The following is a 24,804-nucleotide window of genomic DNA, read 5'->3' as shown; positions in this document are numbered from 1 at the left end:
CTTGGATGCAGTTGAAACCTCCTAATCAGACCAGATAGAAGTATATAAAATTATGTGAAAACTGTCCCTGAATCTGGAGGTATGTGTTTTCAAACTTCTGTACCCTCAACCTGATGGGAAAGGGGAGACGAGGGAGTGACTGGGATGAGATATCACAGCAGATACAATAATGGTATTTAAGAGATTTTTGAATGCAGCGATATGGATTATGTGTAGGCAGATAAGAAATGGTCTTGCTATCTTGTTTGGCATAGACATTGCTGGTCGAAGGGCTTGTTCTTGTGCTGTACTGTTCTATGTTATGCTCTACAGCTAACGATCTCTGTCTGGTTTCTTCCAGGGTTCCTGCTCTTCCAGTGAAAAACCTAAATGGGTCTGGCCCAGTTCATCCAGCTCTTGCAGGTAAGCTGCCAGGTGATCATAAGGTCATAAGTGATAGGAGCAGAATTAGGCCATTCAGCCCATCAAGTCTACTCCACCACTCAACCATGGCTAAACTATCTCTGCCTCCTAACCCCATTCTCCTGCCTTCTCCCCATAACCTCTTACATATGTACTAATCAAGAATCTATCTCTGCCGTAAATATATCCACTGACTTGGCTTCCACAGCCTTCTGGGGTAAAGAATTCCACAGAGTCACCAACCTCTGATTAAATATATTTCTCCTCATCTTCTTCCAAAAAGAACGTCCTTTAATTCTGAGGTTATGACCTCTGGTCCCAGACTCTCCCACTAGTGGAAACACCCTCCCCACATCCACTCATTCCCAGCCTGAGTGTTCCCCATTCACTCTTTGTGAGAGTAGTCATAAACCTGTAGAGCACGAGCAATGTGAGGCACCTGCAGCATCTGATCCTGCCAGCAAGCAGCAATGAAGCCAGTAAGAGGCAGCACAATCCACTCAAATATTTTAAGCCAAACACAAAGTGCTGGCGTAACTCAGCGAGTCAGGCAGCATCTCTGGAGGGAGTGGATAGGTGACATTTTGGTTCAGGACCGTTCTTCAGGGAAATATTTCCAAAAGTACTCTCAATGTTGGGGTGGCACAGTGATGCAGCAGTAGAGTTGCTGCCTCACAGCGCCAGAGACCCGGGTTCCATCCTGACTACGGATGCTGTCTGTATGGAGTTTGAACGTTCTCCCTTTGACTGCGTGGGTTTTCTCCAGGTGTTCCAGTTTCCTCCAACGTTCCAAAGACGTGTGGGTTTGTAGGTTAATTGGCTTCTGTAAATTATAAAATGGTCTCAAGTGTGTAGGATAGTGCTAGTGTATGGGGAGTTTGCCAAAGGGCCCATTTCCACACTATCTCTGAGGTCTGTAAGGTGAGATGGGCAAAGTTTAAAGGGGATGTTTAAAGGCAATTTTTTTTTTACACATGGTGGTTGAGGCAGATACAATAGTGGAATTTAAGAGTCTTTTGGATGAATATATTGATATGGAAGGATGTGGGTTATATGCGGGCAGATAAGTCTTGGTGTTGGCATCATGTTCGGCACAGGCAATATGGGCCAAAGGGCCTGTTTTTGTGCTGAACTGTTCTAGGTTCTCTCCAGCCCTCAACTGAGATTAGGGAAGGGTACACACTGACAGAGGAAGTTCCATTTTCTAAACAGCTCATGATTGAGAAACCCAGTTCACTGCTGAGCAAAGAGGGAAGCAGAAGCAGTGTGTTAATACCGGAACATGATTGCAGAACTATTTGCAACGTTTATATCTGATGCCATTGCAGTGTTTCTAAATGACTGTGTGGATTTTCATTCAGGAAGTCGGGCTTAAGCAAATCCACAAAGGATAAATCTTGTGTCTGAGTGACTGTGTAATCTTCAATATTAAGCAGGATTTTAATTGCTACGTCAGGAATAATAAGCAAGTGCCCTGATCAATGGAAATGGTATTTTAAGAATTATTTGTTTCATGTGATAAATTTAGCTGGGATGTGATGGGAAGTCTTGGATTATAACATTTAAAATTTGTGGAACAACTAACAGTATATGAAGAATTGCAGATGCTGGTTTATGCCAAAGATAGACACAATGTGCTGGAGTAACTCAGTGCGTCAGGCAGCATCTCTGGAGACATGGGTAGGTGACTTTTCGGGTCCCGTCTGAAGAAGGGGCCCGACCTGAAATGTCACCCATCCGTTTTCTTCAGAGATGCTGCCTGACGTGCCGAGTTACTCCAGAACTTTGTGTCCGGCTTAAACATTATATGTAGTGGCCTTGAAGATTGACGATTAGATTTCCTTTGTTGGCATTCCCTGCAGGAATGACCGGGATCCTGATGTGCGCAGCTGGACTTCCCGTGTGCCTGACCCGTGCTCCGAAACCCATTCTTCACCCTCCGCCTGTCAATAAGAGTGAAATAAAGCCAGTGCCTGGGATATCAGGTATCTGCAGGAAGACCAAGAAAAAGCATCTGAAGAAAGGTACGTGGACAAACTTGTGCAGACCCCCCATAGCTGAGCTAGAATAGTCAGCAGAGAGGCTGGCACGGTAATAAGAGTTGCTGCCTCACAGCGCCAGACACCCGGGTTGGATCCTAATTATGGGTGCTGTCAGTGTGCTGTTTGCAGATTCTCCCTGGGATGATGTGGGTTTTCTCTGGGTGCTCCATAGACCCCCTGCCCTCAGTGAAAAATATGAAGCCCCCTTTAAAATCTTTCCTCTCGCACCCTGAAGATTTTTGCATCTGGACAGGTAACATTTTAGGTCAAGACACTTCATGATGGAGTAGGGTTACATTTTGAAGAAGGGTCCCAAACCGAAATGTTGTCTGCCTGTTCCCTCCACAGATGCTGCCTGACCTATTGAGTTCCTCCAGCATCTTGCTTTGTATTTGAAACAGATTTAAGTGTTGTATAGAATTAAATGTACATCTTGTTTATTACTGTAATGGTTTCCTGTGGCTGAGCTGGAAGGTGTCCAGGCCTTTTGGATGAGGTTATTATTGACATTTTCATATTGCTGGCATTCCCCTATGCCATGTAGGACAGAATTCAGCAGATTATAACCCTTCGAGGATTCTATTGACTTGCAGCCAGAAAATGGCAGCCAATATGATGCAATGGCACATTACTAAATGGTCTGAGGAAGGGTCCCGACGCAAAACGTCACCCATCCATGTTCTCCAGAGATGCTCCCTGACCCACTGAGTTACTCCATAACTTCCTGTCTTCTCTTCCTAAATGTGCTTCTCTGAAAGAAATCACCTCCTAAATATAACCTTAACTTTCATTTATATAGCATCTTTAACCTCAACATGCAACATCAAGCAAAGGTTGACACAGTCACAAGGAGATAAAATGACATCTTCAGTGGTATAGTTTTTTTTTTTTAAAAAAGGAACATCTTAAGAGAAAGAAAGAGGCAAGAGGTTTTGGAAGGGAACTCCAGGGTTTAAGTTGGAGTGACACAGCAGTAGGGTTGCTGCCTTACAGCGCCAGAGGCACGGGTTCGATCCTGACTATGGGTGCTGTCCATATATGGAGTTTGTACATTCTCCCTGCGACCGAGTGGGTCTTCGGTTTCCTCCCACACTCCAAAGACCTATAGGTTTGTAGGTTAATTGATGTCTGTAAATGGCCCCTAATGTGCAGGACAGTGCTAGTGCATGGGTGATCGCGGGTCAGCGTGGTCTCTGTGGGCCTGTTTCCATGCCACATCTCTAAAGTTCAGAGATACAGCATGGAAACGTGCCAACCATCAAACTGTATCCCACTTTCTCATCCACACACTGCATGCTACGGGCAATTTACAGAGGCCAATCAACCTACAAACTTGCACATCTTTGGGATGTGGGAGAAAACTCACACAGTAACAAAGAACGTGCAAACTCCACACAGACAGCACCCGAGGTCAGGATTAAACCTGGCTCTCTGGCGTTGAGGCAATGGCTCTATCAGCTGTGCCACCAGAGAGCTTGAAGCCTTCTTACGGTCATAGGAGTAAAATTAGGCCATTCGGTCCATCAAGTCTCCTCCACCATTCAATCATGGCTGATCTATCTCTGCCTTCTCCCCATAACCTCCAACACCTGTACTCATCGATCTATGACATCGCTTTAAAAAATATCCATTGACAACCTCTACAGCCTTCTGTGGCAAAGAATTCCACAGATTCACCACCCTCTGACTAAAGACATTTCTCCTCATCTCCTTCCTAAAAGAATGCCACGGGCTCACTAAGCAATGGAGCAGCAATTCAGCACTGATCAAGCGTCCAGGATTAGAGATGCAGATGTCGGAGTAAATTAGCGGCATAGAGAAGAGAAGAGTGGAAACCATGATACAATTAACAAAAATGAGAATTTCAAATCTCAGCATTGTTTAACCGAAACCCAGCATAACACAGTTAGTAGTTATAGGTAAACAATGTTGGTTTGAGCCATTTTGATCCAATCTGCCATGGATTTTTACTTTGCTACACTTGATTGACATCAATAACTTGTCCTTTACCTGAATCCCAGGATTGACATCAATAACTTGTCCTTTACCTGAATTAAACTAATTGACCTATAGTTACCGTTTGTTTCTTCCGGTCTTTATAAAACAATGCTATAACATTAGTCACCTTCTTAACCCCCAACACCACTGTTGATAGTCAGTAGTAATTAAAAGGTTCCGGACTTTTTTTTCCATCTGGGTCCAGTAAGTTATCCATTGTCAAAGGTGTTAAATCCATCTTGTTATGTCTGTCTCATTAAATACTTCTGCAAACTTGCTAATCATACCTTGCATATTCTCATCCAAATTGTTGATGTAGATGACACAGATGGTCTAGGAGGGAAAAAAAACAATGTTATTGGAGAGTTTGCAACAATGGAAAAGACAGGCAAACTCTCTGGAGCCCAATTCCATGCTTATTGGATTCTGTAATCATTGCAGACAACTAACAAGGTTATGGTCTACGAGGCACACATGCAGAGTATAATCAGCCCTGTGGAAATTAATTTGGAATCCTCAACCTTTCGTCATCCTTCGAGTACAAGTTGTTTCCGTCGCAGTGTTCTGCTAATGATGTTGCTGACCTCTGTTCCGCACCTGAAATTTTGTTTCTGGGGATTTTTTCCCCCCCATGTATAATAACGATGTCCAATATTATTCTATCTCTCACAGGAAAATCTCCAGAGGACGTGGTGCGGAGATACATGCAGAAGGTCAAGAATCCGCCAGATGAGGTGAGCGTCCTCTTTCAGGCAATCCCTCAGTCAGATTACTACAGAAAGCCCAGGAGGTGATGGAGTGTCTGGGGGCAATTGTTCATTATCTCAATCTAACAGAAAGATCAAAGTCGATGCTCATTAAAACAGCAAATCCTCACTGTGATTTCATTCTTTCCTTCCTTTCAACCAAAAGCTGCTTTGTAGAAAACTGACCCAAACGAAGATTGTTTCTGAGTTTAAACATCTCTAATTGTAAGAGTGTGTGTGTGTGTGCGCGAGTCTTTCATTCATCGTATTTTTCATTGGTCCTTCATGTCATCTGGAACTGGTAATTCTCTTGCCTGTCATGGTTTCAGAACTATCCCCACTATAAATTACCTGATATCCAGTCTTGGATGTAAATACATTAAATATTATTAAAGATGAAGCCTTTGATTTTGAATTTTGACACAAATTTGTTCCCTCAACACATATGCCATCGCCTACTCTGATATCAGTTAAAACCTGATATGAATACCAGACAGTCCACAGATGCAATGAGCTACCAGAGGAAGCTATAGAAGCTGGTACAATTACAGCTTTTAAAAGATATTTGCACAATTATATGGATAGGAAGGGTTTAAGAATGCTTTAGGCCAAATGCAAGAAATTGGGACAAGCCCAAAACACCAGCTTGGTTTGCTGAAGCTTGTTTCTGTGCTGTACTACTCTGCAACCTGTCCACCATTCTGCCTCCACCTGCTTTAAGACATTCTATAAATTCTTGGACCAACGTTTGGGTCATTTGCTCCAACAATTCCTTGTGACCTGATATTAATTTAGATCTACAACTGTGTGGTAGACGGTAATATCAATACAATGATCTCTGGTGTATTGTCTGTGTTCATACTCCTGTCCATCTCTGTAAATGTCTGGAATAGTATGCATTTTTATAATATGATTTCTTACAAAACTGAAAATAAAGAATACAAGTTGGTGATGAAATTCCACATTCCTAGTCTTCCCATCCTGCTGATCCCACCAAAGGAAGATCCATTCTGTATCTAAAATAATGCTTCTCACAATAAGGTGTAGCGGTGGAGGTGCTGCCTTACAGTGCTCGTGACCCGGGTTCAGCCCCGACTAAGGATGCTGTCCGTACGGAGTATGTACATTCTCCCTGTGATCGTGTGGATTTCCACCGTGCGATCCAGTTTCCTTCTACACTCCTAAGACGTTGGGCTTATAGGTTCATTTGGCTTTGGTAAAAATTGTATATTGTCCCTAGTGTAAGGGATCGCTGGTCGGTGTGGACTTGGTGGGCAAAAGGTGTATCTCTAAACTAAATTAACCTCTACACCCCAAAGCCAGCTGTCATAGCCAATGCAGTTTTGTGGGTGGTGGGTTTAGTCATAACTATAACTTAAAGGAGAAAATTTGGCCACAGGTATTTCCACTCCTTTGGCTTTTCAATATTTTAATAATCATCATGTTCAAAGCCAGTAGGGGGTCTATAATTTAATCGAGGCCATGTGAGACCAATGGCCTACTCCTGCACTCCTGATGTTGGCCTTCAATCCATGGGCCTGATATTTTTACCTCTGTTGGGTTTGAACCTTACTAGGTAGATTTCAATCAGCATGGAAACAGGCCCTTTGGCCCACTGAGTCCGTACCGACTAGCAACCCATAAACCAGCACTATCCTACACACTAGGAACAATTTCACAGTTTACAGAAGCCAATTAAACCAGAACACCTTTAGAGTGTGGGAGGAAACCCATGCCGGTCACAGGGAGAATGTACAAACTCCACACAGACAACACCCGTAGTAGTCAGGATCAAACCCGGGTCTCTGGAGCAGCAACTCTACCGCTGTGCTGCCCTAAGGTGACGGAGAGCATCAGTTTTGCATCAGTAGTCTACTTAGCAATTGCCAAGTTAAGTTTTCACCAGATCCATTCGATCCAGATCTCATCACAACCTTTATCCTAACGTGGACTAAGGAGGCAGATTCCACAGATGGGTTGAGAGTGATGCCCTGCGTTAGAGACTACCTGTGTTGGCTGACCAAGTTGTCCTGGTGAAACTACAGTCAATGGACATCAAGGGAAAATAGTTGTAGCCATGCCTCACCATAACCTTCACCATCTGCAGGTCCCTCGGGTTACACCACACTGACTGCGAACGATGTTACTGTTTCTTCATCATCAAATCCTGGAACTCCCTTCCCAACAGTTAGAAGGATGATACTGGTTCAAGAAGGCTTCACCCTCTCTGGGGTAGTAAAGGAAAGGCAATGCGCACATCCTGAAAATGAATAAAACAAAGAAAGTTGTCAAGAGTGCAGGGAAGGAGAGACGGGAGCGCCTCGATGCGGTTTAGTTTAGTTTAGAGATACAGCATGGAGACACAGGCTCTTCAACCTACCGAGTCCACTCCAACCATTGTTCACCAGTTCACACAAGTTCAATGTTATCCCACTATCTCATCCACTACCTACACATTAGCGACAATTTAGAGGCCAATTAACTTACAAGCCCGCACTTATTGGGGATATTGGAAGAAACCGGAGCATCCAGAGGAAACCCACGTGGCCAAAGGGGAGAACGTGCAAACCCCACACAGACAGTACCCACAGTTAGGATCGAACCTCGGGCTCTGACACTGAGGCAGTGGCTCTACCAGCTGCACCAAATGCCAACCTTGGGGAAAAGGACAGTGGGCCTTGGAATAAGTTTATTCGCGGAGGTTGAATTACTTGGTACGATTTGTGCCATTTGAAAGCACATTGCTTCCAATATTTTGACATTTGTGGAAGGCTATTAGCTGGTTGCAATTCACTTAAAATGAATTCAAATTAAAATTGATGCTCTTTTGCACATCACAGTCCAGCAACGTGCTGTCCTAACTAATTGCTGTCCTATGTACTTCACGTACATGTATTTCTGTGATAAACATTAAACCTTTACCAACTCATTTGACAATGTCTCACTTTTTATTATTTTTACTTTCTTAATTTCCCGTTTAACTACTTTACAGTCTCCACATGCTGTCATGAACAAGCACGAGTTACATTTCCGATGCTAGGCAGGGGATTGGAACATAACTGCAAGAAATCAAAATTAAAATGTTTAGGATCTTAGAATATAGAACAGCACAGGTACTTCGGCCTGACTTCCCGTGAAATCTGTAATTCAGACGCTAACAAATGCGCGTTATGTTTAAATTCAATCATCCATTGATGTCCCCACCATGGGCATGTTCTTAAAGGAATTTCAATTGAGTCGGAAACAAAGCAAGGGGCGATTAAAACCTGGCCTTTCCCTCATTAACATGATTAATGAATCTGGCTTTTCATCATGGAACCGCTGTAATTTATAGCACAGGGGGATGCCACATGGGAATTGCCTCCATGCCAAGTTGGGGATATCTTGGTCTGTAGACTGGCAGGTTACCGCAGTGAAGTGCACATTCAATGTGTTTAAATGTTCAAGGTTTCTGTATCCCCCCCCCCCTTTCAAACCAATCCCCTCTGCCTGCACGTGATCCATATCCCTCCATTCACTAAATATTTATGTGCCTAACTAAAAGCCTCTGAACTTCCACTATCGTATCTGCCTCTACCACAACCCCTGGTAGCATATAGCAGGCACCAACCATCCTCATTATGATATTTTTTTAATTTTTAAATTTGCTCCACACATCTCCTTTAAACTTTGCCCCATCACTTTGAAGCTATGTAGGTATGTTACAAAACCTACCTGAATCGTCATTGGGAATCTGCCCTCAGCCATGGCCGCGATTTTGGCGCTGTTTGGAGGGGGCGGGTTTAAAATGCGATTTTTACTAGGCTGTACTAATCGCACATGTTCAGCCTAGTAAATCATTAACGAAAAATCGCTGCAAGACCCGGTCGCAAAAGGTATTATTAGTTTTATAGGCCTCGATAATATAGTTCTAATAGTTTTAAAATTACTGTTTCATTCCGCGACCTCTCGCAGCCCCAGGGTTTTATAGAGCAAACAATTAAAGGTATGTACCTTATTTTTACATTAAATGGGGCATATATATAACCCTATATATCAAGTCATCTATAGCGAGTAGCTCATTTTGGGCTTTTTATATCCCGCAGTATTTTTCTCGGCATTTGAGGGCACTAATCCAGCGCTATGTCAACGTTCTAAACCAGCGCGTTCCACATGAACCCACTAGAAAGCCGATTTAAATGGGCATTTATTTACAGCAATTGAACACTAAATTCCTTCCATTTGGCCTATAAATTAATGTAAATTAGATATAAAAATCATGTTATATTGTGAATTATTTGTGAATAATCTTTGGACACTTAGGCTATTTAAAAATGTTAATCTTTCCTTAAGAAATGGGCTTTTGATTATCCAAGATCACAGCTTTTTTGTAATGTCCATTGAAAATCAATAGGGAACAAGATGCTAATTTCCGAGTATGAAAATGGTCATAACTTTTTTAATACTTGAGATATGAAAGTGAATTTGGTGTCAAATTAAACTTATTGTTATGCTTTATCTGATGGGATAAATTGCAGACTTGATTTTTTAAATCTCAAAATTTTGTAACATTGCTAAGCTATGTCCTCTAGTCTTTGACATTTCCACCCTGTGGGGGGAAAGGTTCTGACTGTCTACCCTATCCATGCATCTCATCAATTTAGAGTTAAGGGGGGGGGGTCCCATTGAACCATACCGAATAGTAAAAGGCTTGGATAGAGTGGATGTGCAGAGGATGTTTCCACTAGGGAGACAGTCTAGGACTAGAGATCATAGCCTCAGAATTAAAGGATGTTCCTTTTGGAAGGAGATGAGAAGGAATTTCTTTAGTCAGAGGGTGGTGAATATGTGGAATTCTTTGCCACAGAAGGCTATGGAGGCTGTATATTGATATTTTTAAGGCAGAGATTACAATCCAAGTCTGTTCAGCCTCTTCATATGTCTAATACTGTCTAATTCAGGCAGCATTCTAGTACACCACTTTGCATCTCTTTAATTCTTCCACCAACGACTGCTGTATGAAATAGTCAGGGTAATTTATCTGACAGTTGTTAACATTTCCTCACTGAATAAATAGAACAGTTTTAATTTTTAATTAGCAGTAGTATTTGGCATCTTTCTTTTCCTGAATGGATCATTAAATAAGCAGAAAACTACAACATTGTGTCTATTACATCCTTATTGATTTTTTCAAGGCACAAACCACCTCATTTTGTTGGCTTCCCATCCCTTCTCGTAGTTTTCTCTGAGAAACTGATTCCCATTTTAAAAAAAAATAGACTCTGGTTCTAAAACATTTCTCTTTCTAATTTCCCCTTTAATTGGATTTGTAATTATTTTTCAACAGTGCCCTTAAATTTTTATGGCTTTACTCACGGATTTAAAAAGATGACATGCTGGAATCTTTCAAAAGGCTTGGGCAGGTGGATGTATAGGAAAGATTTAGAGGTATACCAGACCAAGTAGGACCCGTTGGGTCCTGTTTCCCCAATGCAATATTCCATAACTCACCCGTTCCCCCAATGCAATTTTCACCAGCGCAATATTGCACCACTCACCCATAGCCCCCAACTGCTCAGGTGCTGCTCATCCCACCCCCCCCCCTCTTCACCCTCCCTCTTTTTAACCTTTAAAAATAAATCCAATTCCACTTGCTGCCTCTGCCTGTTAGAAGCCGCTTTGTCAAGGTCCAACAATTTGCAATCCCCCCCCCCCCCCAACACTTATGTTGACGATGTGGTATCAGAAAGGAACTTACTTCACAGGTGGCCACCAACACAATGCAATAGAAGTGTTGTCAATTCCAACATGAAGCTCATTCCAAATTTGGGTGTGAGGGGCGGCGCAGTAGCAGAGCGGTGAAGAACTTACTCACAGTGCTAGAGGCACTGGTTCGATCCTGTCTGTAAGGCTTTTGTATGTTCTCTCTGTGACCGCATGGGTTTTTTCCAGTTGCTCCGGTTTCCTCCCACATTCTAAAAACGTGTAGGTTTATGTAAATTGGCTTCTGTACATTGTCCCTAGTGAGTAGGATGGAACTAGTGTCTGGTTGATCGATGAGGACTCGACGGGGAAAAGGGCCCGTTTCCACGCTGTATCTTTAAACCTAAAACTAAAGTCAAGCAGGCATAACGAGTGCCTCTTTCTAAATAGTATTTTCAGTGGAAGAAAATGAGTTAAAGTTCATGCTTATTGTCACATGCACGGGCAATGCCAGCCAATGGTAGGATGAAAAATCTAAGTTGCAGTAGCATAAAGGAACATGTACTCAGACACACAAAAACCAAATCATCTATAAATTAGTTTAGTTACACAGTATAGAAACAGGCCCTCCGGCCCATCAATCACCTGTTCACACTAGTTCTATATTATCCCACTTTCACATCCACACCCTACACACTAGAGGCAATTTACAGAGGCTAATTAACCTACAAAACCTGCATGTCTTCGAGATGTGGGTGGAAACCGGAGCACCCGGGGGAAACCCACGCAGTCACAGGGCGAACATGCAAAATTCCACACAGACAGCACCCGAGATCAGGATCGAACCCAGGTCTCTGGCGTTGTGAGACAGCAGCTCTACCAACTGCGCCACCATTAAATGCTGCCTGACCCAGTGAGTTCCTTCAGCACTTAGTGTTCAGCTCATGATTCAAGCATCCACAGTCCCTTGTGAATCCATAACTCTGAATGATCATGGAAGAAGTTGTTATTTCTTGAAACCCAAAGTTGGAATCGATTCTTTTTAAGGGGTGGTTAAGTGAAATAATGTTCTATTGCCCGAGACGATGAGGACCAAATAACCTATTGTGGCCTACAATCACTTTCCCTCATTCATGTGGATTTGTATCAAGTAGCAGCAAATACTAGATCCAAACATCACCAGCCGATTTCAAAACACTTGGCCTTTGAAGACTGGGCTTTTGATTCATGAACTAATAACTGCCAACTCCCCAGATTCTAATATTAAAGCAAGTTATCAATAGAAATATGCATCTTTGATAAACAATGTAAAATCTGCTGCAGCAATGATTTTTGTAGAATCTATAAATCTGTGTAGTTTTCAAAAAGTGGATAGACTTGTTTGAATTCACAAGGACACGACAATGTGCTGCAAATTACTTTTTGGTGATCTTGAAATCTATTAGTGGCTCAACAATCATCTATAAACTAGCCATATTATTTAGACTTCAGCAATAGGTATTAGATCTTAGGGACTTGTTAAATTGAAACAACAGAGGCGAGGGGTAGAGTTGCTGCCTTGCTACGCCAGAGTCCTGGGTTTGATCCTGATTATGGTTGCTGTCTGCACAGAGTTTGACAGAGCACAGAAACAGGTCCTTTAGCCAATTGAGTCCACACCGTCCGGCGATAACCCCATACACTAGCACTATCCTACACACTTGGGATTATTTTACAATTTACCAAAGCCAATTAACCTACAAATCTGCATGTCTTTGAGTGTGGGAGGAAACCGGAGCACCTGGAGTAAACCCACGCGGTCACAGGAAGAACGTGCAAACTCCGTAGAGACAGCACTCGTAGTCAGGATCGAACCCAGGTATCTTGCACTGCAAGGCAGCAACTCTACCGCTGCGCCACCGTGCTGTTCTTTGACTTGAAACACCCTTCATTATGAACATTGGTACATGACCTGTACAATTGCCAGTTTAATTTCAGATTGTCTACATCTGAGAGTTCTTGATTTCCATGTACCAAATAGTCTCATGTACCAAATAGTCTCATGTACCAAATAGTCTCATGACTCTTGAAATCGGATTTGTGTCCCGGCTTCTAACTGTGCCTTTGCTCCCTCACCAGGATTGCACCATCTGTATGGAGAGGCTGATCAGTTCCTCAGGCTATGAGGGGGTGCTGAATCTGAAGGGGGTGAAGCCTGAACTGGTGGGAAGGCTCAGCAAATGCAGCCACATGTACCATCTCCTGTGTCTGGTGGCCATGTACAACAATGGCAACAAGGTAAGGCCAACCGACCAGCCAGCCAGCCAGCACCACCCCCACCCCTACCTGAAACATTACGAACCTCAGCTTGTAATTACCTAAAATTAAACTTACTTGTGCTGCAGCCAAGAAACTCTTTTGAGGAGACACAAGGAACTGCAGACGCTGGTTTACAAAAGTAAAAAGACACAAAGTGCTGAAGTAACTCCACAGGTCAGGTAGCATCTCTGGAGAACATGGACAGATGACATTTTGGATAGGTGATTTCGGGTCGGCATCCTTCTTCAGACTGATTGGAACGTTGAATAACTGTACACACCTGCAATTTATTTATTTAGATGGCAGAAGGGGAGTAAGAGACATTACAAGATCCTGCGATCACTGTCCATCAAAACTGTGTTGATCCAGCAGTCTATTGCCCGGACAGACTAGATATGGAGAGGATATCACCTTTGTGGGAAGATCGAGAGCTAGGGGCGCGGTCTACAAACAAAGCTTGAGACTGGGGTCAGGTGAATTTTTCCTGAAGATCACGAGTCGTTGAAACTCTCCTCCATCCAAAGGCAATGGAAGTAGAGTCTTTGAAAGCTTTCCGGTAGACTTGGATAGATTTTTGGTAACTCAGTGGGGCGAAAGCTTCTCAGAATTTGCAGGAATGCCTGTTTGAGATTCCCCATCAGATCACCTATGTTCTTGTTGAACGGGAAAGCAAGTACATTGGGGCCGAATGGTCTTCAACTCCTCCGAAATCAACCTCCGTGGACCGCGTGATTTAAAGTCACCCTTTAGTCGAGTTTTGTTTGCCTGATGATTTACGATAAGAATATTCATGTTTTATAGTTGCATCCATTTGCAATCTGGGTAACAGGAATTGAAATTACACTACGATAGAGCTTTGTTGATCCCAGGAGGGAAATTACCCACCAAAGACCCACCGATCAAGCGTTAGATAAAAGTTAATTATGGGCTTACATTGTTAGAAGGTTCAACAACCCTGTGGAATTCTCTGCCACAGAAGGTGGTTGAGGCCAGTTCATTGGCTACATTTTAGATGTGGCTCTTGTGGCTCAAGGGATCAGGGGGTATGGAGAGAAGGCAGGTACAGGATACCGAGTTGGATGATCAGCCATGATCATATTGAATCTTTCACCTATTTTCTATGTTTCTAACAAGGGGCATCAGATGATAGCGCAAAAAGCAGGTGTCAGTCATTAGTGGGTATGGTCCGATTACAGGCCGAGCATTAGTAATGCTGGAATCAATAGCCAGCAGAGAGGAGGGGAGAAAACTAATCTGGTAGTGTGCAGAGAGCGGTAGAAAGCCAATAATGTGATGTTTGAATCGCCCCAGTAGGTGACAGGAAAATATTTATTCAAACATTGCAATCTCGATCTGATTTTTCCTTCCACTTCACTCTGTGAAAGATTCACATTGAGAACAGCAAACGTGTTTATCAATAAATTTCAAACAACGACAGCAAAGTGGAGAGACTTATGGAATAATATGAACAGATTTAATATAAAGTTCCATTAGGCCTGTTACTTGGCCCATGAATTTTCAAATTACCGTAAATCAATTCTCACAAACAGAAATTCTACATCATTAGCAAAACAAATGTTGCAATAGCCAATCCTCTGAGAAATACCAGCAATATATTAAAATCATACGCTCTTGTAATTCTCAGAGTAAACCCAGTCTGACGTATACTCTCTGTGTGGTCACCATTTCCCAAGGTGTCTGACTTCAGAACTATGTAGGGTGCTTAGATTAGAGATAGGAATGGGTGACGTCTCGGGTCTCGAGTTGTCCCACTGAGTTACTCCAGCATTTTGTGAAACAGGCCCTTCTGCCCAACAATTCCACGCCAACCATCGAACACATGTTCACTCTAGTTCTATGTTATCCCACTTTTTCATCCACTCCCTGCACACTAGGGACAATTTACAGAGGGATAATTAACCTACAAACCCACATGATTTTGGGATATGGGAAGAACCCGGAGCACCCAGACGAAACCCACGTGGTCACAGGAGGAACGTGCAAACTCTGCACAGCTGGAGCCATAGTCAAGATCAAACCCAGGTCTCTGGCGCTATGAGGCAGCAACTCTACCGCTGTGCCACTTGGGCCTTGGTTCTGAATGCTAGTTGTCGTGCAACCTAGAAACTGATGGAGCACTACACGAACAGTTTCAACATGCCATCGAAAGAAGAAATGCTAGAAATACTCAGTGCACCAAACTCACAGTAGTTTCAACATTTTCTCTTCGATTTAAGTTCTTTTAGCATCTGCAGCCTTTTTGCTTTTCTACATGATCTCCTCCAATCTATAAACAAATGATTTAACAATATTCAGTCTGAAGAAGGGTCATGACCCAAAACATCCTTTGTCCATTCCTTCCACAGATGCTGCCTGACCTGCTGAGTTCCTCCTGCACTCTGAGTTTTGCTCAAGATCCCAATGTCTGCAGTCTAATGGCCCTATTTAACAATATTTGCACCAATTGACTGGGTGCATTGCCACATCTTAAAGATTTATTTGCTTCACCAGTAGCTCATAGCGGCTGCCATCTCTGAAATACTATACGGTTACTTACTCAGATCATTCCAAGAACGTCTCTGAAACCCATAACCCCACCATTTGCAGCTCCTTCTCCAAATCGTACATCATATCGATTTTACTGTTTCATTATCATTACACAGTCTCAATCCTGGAACTCTCATCCCAACAACTGGGAGGATGCCAGTGGTTTACAACCCTTCATCTTCTCAAGGCCATGAAGGGAAAGGCAATACCCACATCCTAGAAGTCTGAAAACCACCAGGTTCAAGAACAGCTTCTTCCCAACAACCATCAGGCTCTTGAACACAGCACAACACTAACCCCCAACATGAACTATGGTTGTCTTTGGTTGCACAAAAGACTTTGGGATTTTATTTTCACTAGTATTGTGCCTATTAATTATCAAATTAAAATCAATAAATAATATTCTCTACGTGTATTGCCTTCACAGGTTTGTTAAGCTGCTGCAAGAAAGAATTACATTGTTCTGTGTCAATTATATCAATTAAACACTCTTAATTATTCAATTTTGATTTGGTCAAAGATGTTTAATTGTCATATGTACTGGCAACAGAACACATATCTAATAGACATGTCATGCATATATATGCCATGTAGAAACAAGGAACTGCAGGCATGTTTACAGATGAAGACACAAAGTGCTGGAGTAACTCAGCAGGTCAGGCAGCATCACAGGAGAACATAGACAGGTGGCCTTTTAGGTTGGGACCCTTCTTCAGTCTGATTGCAGTAGGGGGAAGAAAGCTGGAAGACTTTGTCCCATCCCCACCTCTTTCACCTTTCCTCCCCTTCCTCCACCCGCCCCACTACCCACCACAATCAGTCTGAAAAAGTGTCCCGACCTGAAATGTCATCTACCTCTGATCTTCCTGAGATGCTGCCTGACCCGCTGAGTTACTCCAGCACACCGTCTCTCAATATCTATGCCACATTTAATATGACAATGAAAACTTGACATATTAAACAGCAATATGACACCAAGAGAACTTATCTCAGAATCAGAGACCTTTGTAAGCATTTGGAGTGAAGAATGTAACGTTATATAAATCCCAAGCACAGAAGGATATTGAGTAGATTGGCTTTGCAAGTGAAAAGGGTGTGGATGATAATGTGATTAACGGTAATGTGATTTCCCGTGTTAAGGACGGCAGCCTGCAATGCCCCACCTGCAAGGCTATCTATGGTGAGAAAACTGGAACACAGCCACCTGGGAAGATGGAATACCATGTGATCCCACATTCGTTGCCAGGATACCCCGAGTTCAAAACAATCCGCATTGTCTACGACATCCCAGCAGGACTACAGGTGAATAATACTTTTAACCTTTTCACATCTTGGGCTGGTTTGTTTAGCTATAGAGTCACACAGCGGGGAAACAAACTCTTCGGCCCAACTCATCCATGCCGACCAAGGTGCACCATCTAAGCTCGTCCCATTTGCTCGAGTTTGCCCCAATCTTTTTTTTAAATCCATTTACAAATATTGTAAATCAAGAATATCTTATTTGAGGGTAGTAAAAATGAACTGCAGGTGCCGGGTTATTAAAAAAAAAGTACAAAGTGCTGGAGTGACTCAGTTAGTCACTCCAGCACTTTGTGTCTAACTTCAAGTTTCAACTGAAAGAGTAACTTGATCTATGCAATAATAGCATTTCTTTGGTACAAGTTGTACACACACATTCTCCATATTTAGTACAAAAATAAGAGAGATTATTGTGCTCAGTTTTGGTCAGGAAAGATGCCATTGATCTAAAAAGGGTGCAGTCAAGATTTAAGAACATGTTGCCAGGTCTCAAGAGCCTGAATTATAGGGAGAGGTTGGGCTGACAAGGAGTTTATTCCTTTGAGCGCAGGAGGCTGGAGGGCATAGATAGGGTGAATGCACAGGGTCCTTTCCCCCAGGGTAGGGGAATCAAGAACCAGAGGACACAGGTTTATGGTGATAGAATAAAGATTTAATAGGAACCTGACAGGTAAGTTTTTCACAAAGACAATGGTCGTTATGAAACGAGCTGCCTGAGGAAGTAGTTGAGCTAGGTACAATAACAACACAAGGAACCTGGAGAGGTTCAGGATAGAAAAGGGTTAGAGAGATATGGACCAAATGGGGGAAAATGGGACTCGCTCAGATGGGGCATCTAGGTCGGCATGGACAGATTGGGCCGAAGGGCCCGTTTCCGTGCTGTATGACTCCGATATAGAATACAAAGCAAACAAGAATGATTCAGCCACTGGCTCTTCTACATATCCTGACCTTCGGCCACAGAGTCCACGCCGCCCAGCGATCATCCGGTACACTAGCACTATCCTACACACTGGGGACAATTTACAGAAGCCAATTAACCTACAAACCTGCACGTCTTTGGAGTTTGGGAGGAAATCGGAGCACCCGGAGAATGTATACACTCCATACAGATAGCACCCATAGTCAGGATTGAACCCGTGTCTGGAGCTGTAAGGCAGCAACTGTACAGCTCCGCCACCGTGTCACCCTGTTAATTTTGTCATTCTTTTACAACAGTACTCTTCTGATGTGTAATGCTCTGTCTTGGTGGATGAGACTCACTGCAGGCAACGTGAGGATGAAAAATCATCTCAGTTGCTCCATTACTTGCATGATAATCATGATCCAGTTTCCTTATCGTTCCCTTTTAATTATGCACAGGGCGTTGAACACCCTAACCAAGGGAAGAAGTTCACTGCCAGAGGATTTCCACGGCACTGCTACCTGCCCGACAATGACAAAGGACGCAAGGTAAGAGACGGTCGTCTCCTTGTCTTTGCACCAACGTTACCAAACACTCAACTCATCCGGGTGAACTGAATTTGAAATCTAGAATAACAACCAACGCTTTATATGTCATCAAGATTATTGAACTAAGCTCTTGTCCACCTGTTGGCTGCAGGAGTCTTGGAATCACAGAAGAGACACCCCAACTCACGCTGCCACAAGCAAAATCAAGGACCGGTCTCACGCCGGTCACTGCCCCGTGTTTCCACTTCCAGCAGGCAGGAGGTATAGAAGTGTGAAAACACACACCTCCAGATTCAGTTACAGTTTCTTCTCAGCTGTTATCAGGCAACTCTCACCAATTAGAGAGCATCCGTGACCTATCAGCTACCCCATTGGAGACCCTCCAGCCATCTTTAATCGGACTTTACCTTGCACTAAACGTTATTTCCTTTGGCTGTACACTAATTGTAACAACGTACAGTCTTTTCACTGGCTGGATTACATGCAAAACAAAGCTTTTCACTATACCTCGGCATGTGATGATAATAATCCTAAACTAACGAAAAGACGTGAGCTAAGTGTCTCTGGCAGTCCAACAATTAACCAGGCAGCCAGATCGTACCGCTCTGCACCGAGTCCCCAGCTCTGCATGTCATTGCTCATTAATTACGCACCCAACCCAACGCACGCAAATTGGAGAAACAGCACGTCATATTTTGGTTGGGAAGCTTACAACCCAGCAGTATGAATATTGATTTTGCTAATTTCAAGTTACCCTTGCATTCCCCCTCTCGCCATCCCTCCCCCACTCTAGTCATCCTACTAGCTTCACGGTTTGTATCCCCGCGTTATCACCTCCTTCACAGCCAACAATGGACCATTGTGGGCACTTTGGCTGTCAGGGCCAGCTCTGATTTGTTTTGAACCTTTTCATACCTCTAGTTTCCCTCTCCCCTGACTCTCAGTCTGAAGCAAGATCTCGACCCGAAGCGTCACCTATTTCTTTTCTCCAGATATGCTGTTGACCCGCTGAGCTACTCCAGCTTTTTCTGCTATATCTTCCAAAAATCAAGTTCTAATCCTTTCAGTGATATGTCCGGGAATATTAAACTTGTTAGTTTCAAGATACAGCATGGAAACAGCTCTTCAGCCCGCCAGGTCGACACTGACCAATGATCACCAGTTCACACTAGTTCCATGTTATCCCACTTTCTGATCCACTCCCTGCACACCAGGGGCAATTTACTGAGGCCAATTAACCAACAAACCCGCATGTCTTTAGGGCAGCAAACAACACCCAAGGTCAGGATGGAACCCATGTGTCTGGCGCTGTGATCAGATGCTCTACTAACTGTGCCACTTTATCACCTACTTGTGTACCCCTAGTTGTGAGTCTGTGGAATTCTCAGCCTCAGAGGGCGGTGGAGGCCAGTTCTCTGGATACTTTCAAGAGAGGGCTAGATAGGGCTCTTAAAGATAGCGGAGTCAGGGGATATGGGGAGAAGGCAGGAACGGGGTACTGATTGGGGATGATCAGCCATGATCACATTGAATGGCGGTGCTGGCTCAAAGGGCCGAATGGCCTACTCCTGTACCTATTGTCTATTGTCTAACTGTAGCTGTCATTTTGTAGATCCTGAAGCTGCTGATTGTGGCGTGGGACCGCAGGCTGATATTCACCATCGGAACATCCAACACCACCGGTGAAACGGATACAGTGGTGTGGAACGAAATCCATCACAAAACAGAGTTTGGATCAAATTTAACTGGACATGGCTACGCAGATCCCAACTATTTGGACAACGTGCTGGCAGAGTTATCTGCCCAAGGGGTCATGGAGGACTGTATAAAGGACTGAGGAAGGGATTAGAAGCAGCAGCCGATAAGGACGTTGGCCATTGAAGATTACACCCTGTAAAGTACGTTACTAGGGTTCAAATATGCTTTGCTTGACTGCCTTGGCCACTACTTTGTTAACTCCAGTTCGGGCTAGTTAAAAGCAGACTGCATCAGCCTGATTCAGTTTATTGGTGGCAAGTTACAGTGACATACTGTGCAAGTCTGCATCTGTTATTCCTTGTGGAAAGACCCACACAACATTAATAATTAGGGGGGGGGGGGGAAGGTAAATCAAGAATAAGAGAACAGAGAGGGCCGTCAAGTTGACGGTCGCTTGCACTGGTCAATCCTTACAAATAAAAGAACAGAGATGCTTTTTCGTGCGGTTGGATTGTACACTGTGCACTTCCTGCAGTGTTGCATCCACTGTGCACAGAGGCAGAAATACTAAGCACTCCTGGTTAGCTGTAGGAACTCTGGCATCAGCCAACACTTCGCTTTCTAGAGGTCACAAGCCCCGTGTGTGAAACATGCAGTATTTTTCTTTTCATAAGCAAGGTGTGCACATCTCTCAGGGATGTTGGTCTTTTTGCTTGGATGTGTCACTGTAAATGGTGTACAGTGGGGGGCAGGAGGGAAAAGCAAAGAAGCTTTGCATGTGAAAACTGTATGGCTTTTAAAAAAAAAGTGCCCATTATCTTATTTTAATCACAGAGGACAGCAACACCATGGAGCATTTAAAAAAAAAAGTTTTGACGAAGGTAGTTTAAAATTTAAAAGACACTGCTTATTAAAGTGTTTTATTCGGAAATAACTAAGGGCTTGTTCTGTGTTTTAAGGTATGTCGCGTTACTACATTTGTCCAGCTAAGTATTAGTGTCCTGGTGGTTCATGCTGCATGTCAGTAGCAAATAAATACATACCTCCTCGGATGAGGCTGTTTATTTAAAGTTAACTTTTCTATCTATAGATGTTGCTATACTTCAGAGCGAACTACATCAGTGTCTTATCTGCATCATTTACGTCTACTGTGTTCGAGGCTCTTTCTTCTGTTTATGAGGTTTGCGGTGAATGCATCCAAAGCCAAATGATACTTTATCTTTAGATTCTTTCTCCCTCCCACAATATGGATATTCCTGTTTTCAATTTCATAAAAAGGACTCCCGAGTTCTCAATATACTTATTGGTCAGATTGTGCAAGAGGATTACTTCACTGGGGGATTTCCAGGATAACAATTATTTTATTTAAAAAAAGGACGTCAAAAGATACAAGAGTTATACATCCAGCCCAGAGACGGAAACGTGACAATATTCCTGCCAAATGCAGTCACTGGCTCGGTAAATGAATGTCTACTGACATTCGGGCTGGGTTGTTCTCTCAAAGGGAAATTAGCTGGGATATTACAGAGCTGTGAAGTGTTTACAGAATGATGATTGCTGTAGAAATATTCAATATTACCCTGACAACTGCTGTCAAATCTATTATGTTTATAGTCAATACTGGCAGAAGTAACACTCAGCAATCGCTGTTACTGCTGATTACGTTCTGGTGGCTGACTTGTGTGGTGTTCAACTTATGAGATTTATTGCCAAAAAAAAAAAAAAATTTTTTGAAGAGGAAATAAAATGCAATTGGAAGAGGAACGTGACGGTCCCTTTAGGTTTTGTTGCAGGATGCGAGTCGTCGGTACAATAATGATGAACAAAACGTGCTCGGTAGTCAAAGTGTTGGAAAGGCACGGGATAGGATGGTAATCTCTCCTGTTTTATAGGACAAATTGGAAAGTAAATTTAAACTGTTATTCAGCTATCTGCATTTAAATCAAAACTGGAGAACACTGAAGTTATCAAGTGAAAAAAAGTCTCAACAAAACACGCTAAACAATAAATTAAAATATATATATTTTAGAATAGAAAGGGCTGTTCGTGTATAAACAGGAAAAGTAATACAACACGGGAATAGGTAAAAGGTGGGCAATGTAGGAATGGACAAACAAAAACACTTGTTGCAAGAGTTTGTTCATTAAAAAATGGTATCCTGGTAAACTTAGAATGTAGAAACAATGAACTACAGATGCTGGCTGTTACACAAAAGGACACAAAGTGCTGGAGTAACTCAGCAGGTCAGGCAGCATCTCTAGACCTGAAACATCACCTATCCATGTTCTCCAGAGATGCTGCCTGACCTGCTGAGTTGCTCCAGCACTTTGTGTCCTGACCAACTTATTCAACTCTAAAGTTATGCAATCACAATCCAAGCCTCAGCCCAAGAATTGGCACAATACATTCACCAGAGGACCAGCAAATGTAACATGTTTGATAACACACAACACATGGTAAATCTGAACGTGTTAGCCACAGAACCTATTGCCATTGATCAGGCAACTTTGGAGTCACCAGCACCTGCCAAGCTGCTGGCTCTAATAGTGCAGATTCTGGGACAATTTTTATGTAGAAACAAACACTGGAATAGCATGTGTAAATAGTGTATTGATGTGATGTGTTTTGAGCAGTGTAGGGAACAGCATCTGTTATCTGGACTGAGGCAAGTTCAATTAAAACAAGCATATTCCATGTATAATTGTGTTGGACCCATGCATCTGAAATGTGCAAGGTAATTTCATTAACTCCCATTTGGAAAGTTGAATATAATCATTGTTATTTTAAGAACTTATGTCCAAAGAAGTTAATGCAGAAGATGACAGGTCATATCATGTTATAATTATATTTGCATAACAAACATACAACAACCAGACCATCAAAGAGCATTCACTGGCAGTAATACTGAATCAAAATAGGTGAACAAGGTGAAGATTTAAACTGCTTTTTCTGAAAGGACAGGTGAGAATTTTATTAAAAGGAACACATTATTCATTGTTACAGGGTCAGATTAGTGAAAGTGGCTCTGGCAATAAATATATTTAAAATCACCATTCTCGATATTTAAAAGTCCACTCTAAATCAGGAAGTCAAGAGCGTTTAATTGTCATAAGTACCAACAATAGAGCAATGAAATCCCTACTGGCAGCAGCATGACAGGCCTGCAAACATCATATGAAAGGTTAAATAATGAATTAAAATTAAAATTGTATTGTCCAAATAACTAATTGAATTTCACTGATGTTAACAGTTTCACTGATGTTACCAATTTCAGTTATAGAAGAACTAGTGTGAATGGATGATTGATGGTCGGTGTGGACTCGGATGGCTGAAGGGCCTGTTTCTATGCTGCATCGCAATCTAAATTACATTTCTTCTTAAACCTAGTCCACGCCAGAATGAAGGGGAGATCCCGTAAAGGTTGACCACTTTGTAGATATAGATATGATTAAGTAGTGTCATGTGCATCAAATTTGTTAACATTGTATATTAAAGGCAAGCACAGATGACAGTTTGATTCATAACTCAACATTGAGAGCAAATCAATGTAAGTGAATAAGAAAAGATAGAAATTAAAACTCAAATTCCAGCTCTCTGCTATATTGCACTTGACCGATTATTAAATTGTCTCTCTCAGGATAACATTTGCAATTGAGCATTTGATCCAAAACAGAGTATGTAATTAAGGTCACTTCTTGAGAGTAAATGCCCCCCAGAATGGCCCTTCCAAATGATGTGATCCTCAGTAATTCACAGATCCATTGACTGAGGCTTTTGCCCAAGATATATTTCACACACATTCTATCAAAGTTAACGTTGCATTTAAAATAGGCAGAAAGGCATGATAGTGGGAAATAATCATTTACCCACTGGCCCACTTTTAAATAATCTCTTTATTTTTTCCTTTTTTTTATATAAACAAAAAACATTTTAGTTGACTCAATCCTGTGAGATTTTAAGAATTCTCTACCATCCAATATCCAAAATTTTCAATACAATCATTGTTTGAATTTCTGTCCAGCAAAATGGCCATTTAGAACATTGAAAAGCAACAAAAGTGAAATATTTTTCAAACCTTTGTTGGTTGTACCTGCATATTAAAAATAAATTGATAATAAGGTCAGCGTGATTGATGATACCTGGAGCGAGTGTATTAACACAGGCCAGTGGATGTGAAGCTGAAAGGATAGAGCACAACATTTCTGTGCCATCAATTACTTATAACGTTCATGTCATAGGAGCAGAATTGGGCCATTTGGCCCATCAAGTCTACTCCACCATTCAATCATGGCTGATCTATCTTTCTCTTTCATTCTCCTGCCTTTTCCCCCCATAACCTTTGACACCCTTACTAATCTGTCAACCTCCACCTTCAAAATACCCAAATGGCTTGGCCTCCACAGCCGTCTGTGGCAATGAATTCCCCAGATTCACCACCCTCTGACAAATAAATTCTTCCTCATCTCCTTTCTAATAGGTACATCAATTAATTAAATCAGACGGGGCATAAAGCCAGCATTCTACCCGGCCCTGCCAGTTTCCAATGGTTCAGGCAAGTTAAGATGACAACTGCTCCCTATATCATGTAGTCTCAGAGAATATTTATGATGAACAAGGGCAGTTAAGTTAATATATTCTAT

The 24,804-nt window shown here is 42.4% G+C and overlaps 1 protein-coding gene across 1 annotated transcript in view; it reads left to right on the top strand.

Moving 5' to 3' along the window:
• LOC129709446 (E3 ubiquitin-protein ligase DTX1-like) overlaps window positions 1-21,956 on the top strand; it is a 172,712-nt gene extending 150,756 nt beyond the window's left edge. Inside the window, exons 3-9 of the mRNA XM_055655850.1 lie at window positions 341-402; window positions 2,265-2,426; window positions 5,115-5,176; window positions 12,989-13,147; window positions 16,856-17,017; window positions 18,377-18,466; window positions 20,079-21,956. Coding sequence (XP_055511825.1) covers window positions 341-402; window positions 2,265-2,426; window positions 5,115-5,176; window positions 12,989-13,147; window positions 16,856-17,017; window positions 18,377-18,466; window positions 20,079-20,303 — 922 coding nt within the window. The 3' untranslated portion in view covers window positions 20,304-21,956. The remainder of the gene's footprint in view (window positions 1-340; window positions 403-2,264; window positions 2,427-5,114; window positions 5,177-12,988; window positions 13,148-16,855; window positions 17,018-18,376; window positions 18,467-20,078) is intronic.
• The last annotated feature ends 2,848 nt before the right edge of the window (window positions 21,957-24,804 follow it).

The sequence above is a fragment of the Leucoraja erinacea genome, chromosome 25, assembly GCF_028641065.1.
Source record: "Leucoraja erinacea ecotype New England chromosome 25, Leri_hhj_1, whole genome shotgun sequence".
In the NCBI taxonomy this organism is placed as follows: domain Eukaryota; kingdom Metazoa; phylum Chordata; class Chondrichthyes; order Rajiformes; family Rajidae; genus Leucoraja; species Leucoraja erinaceus.
The sequence above is the reverse complement of the archived record's forward strand: the minus strand, read 5'-3'. Positions and strand labels throughout refer to the sequence as shown.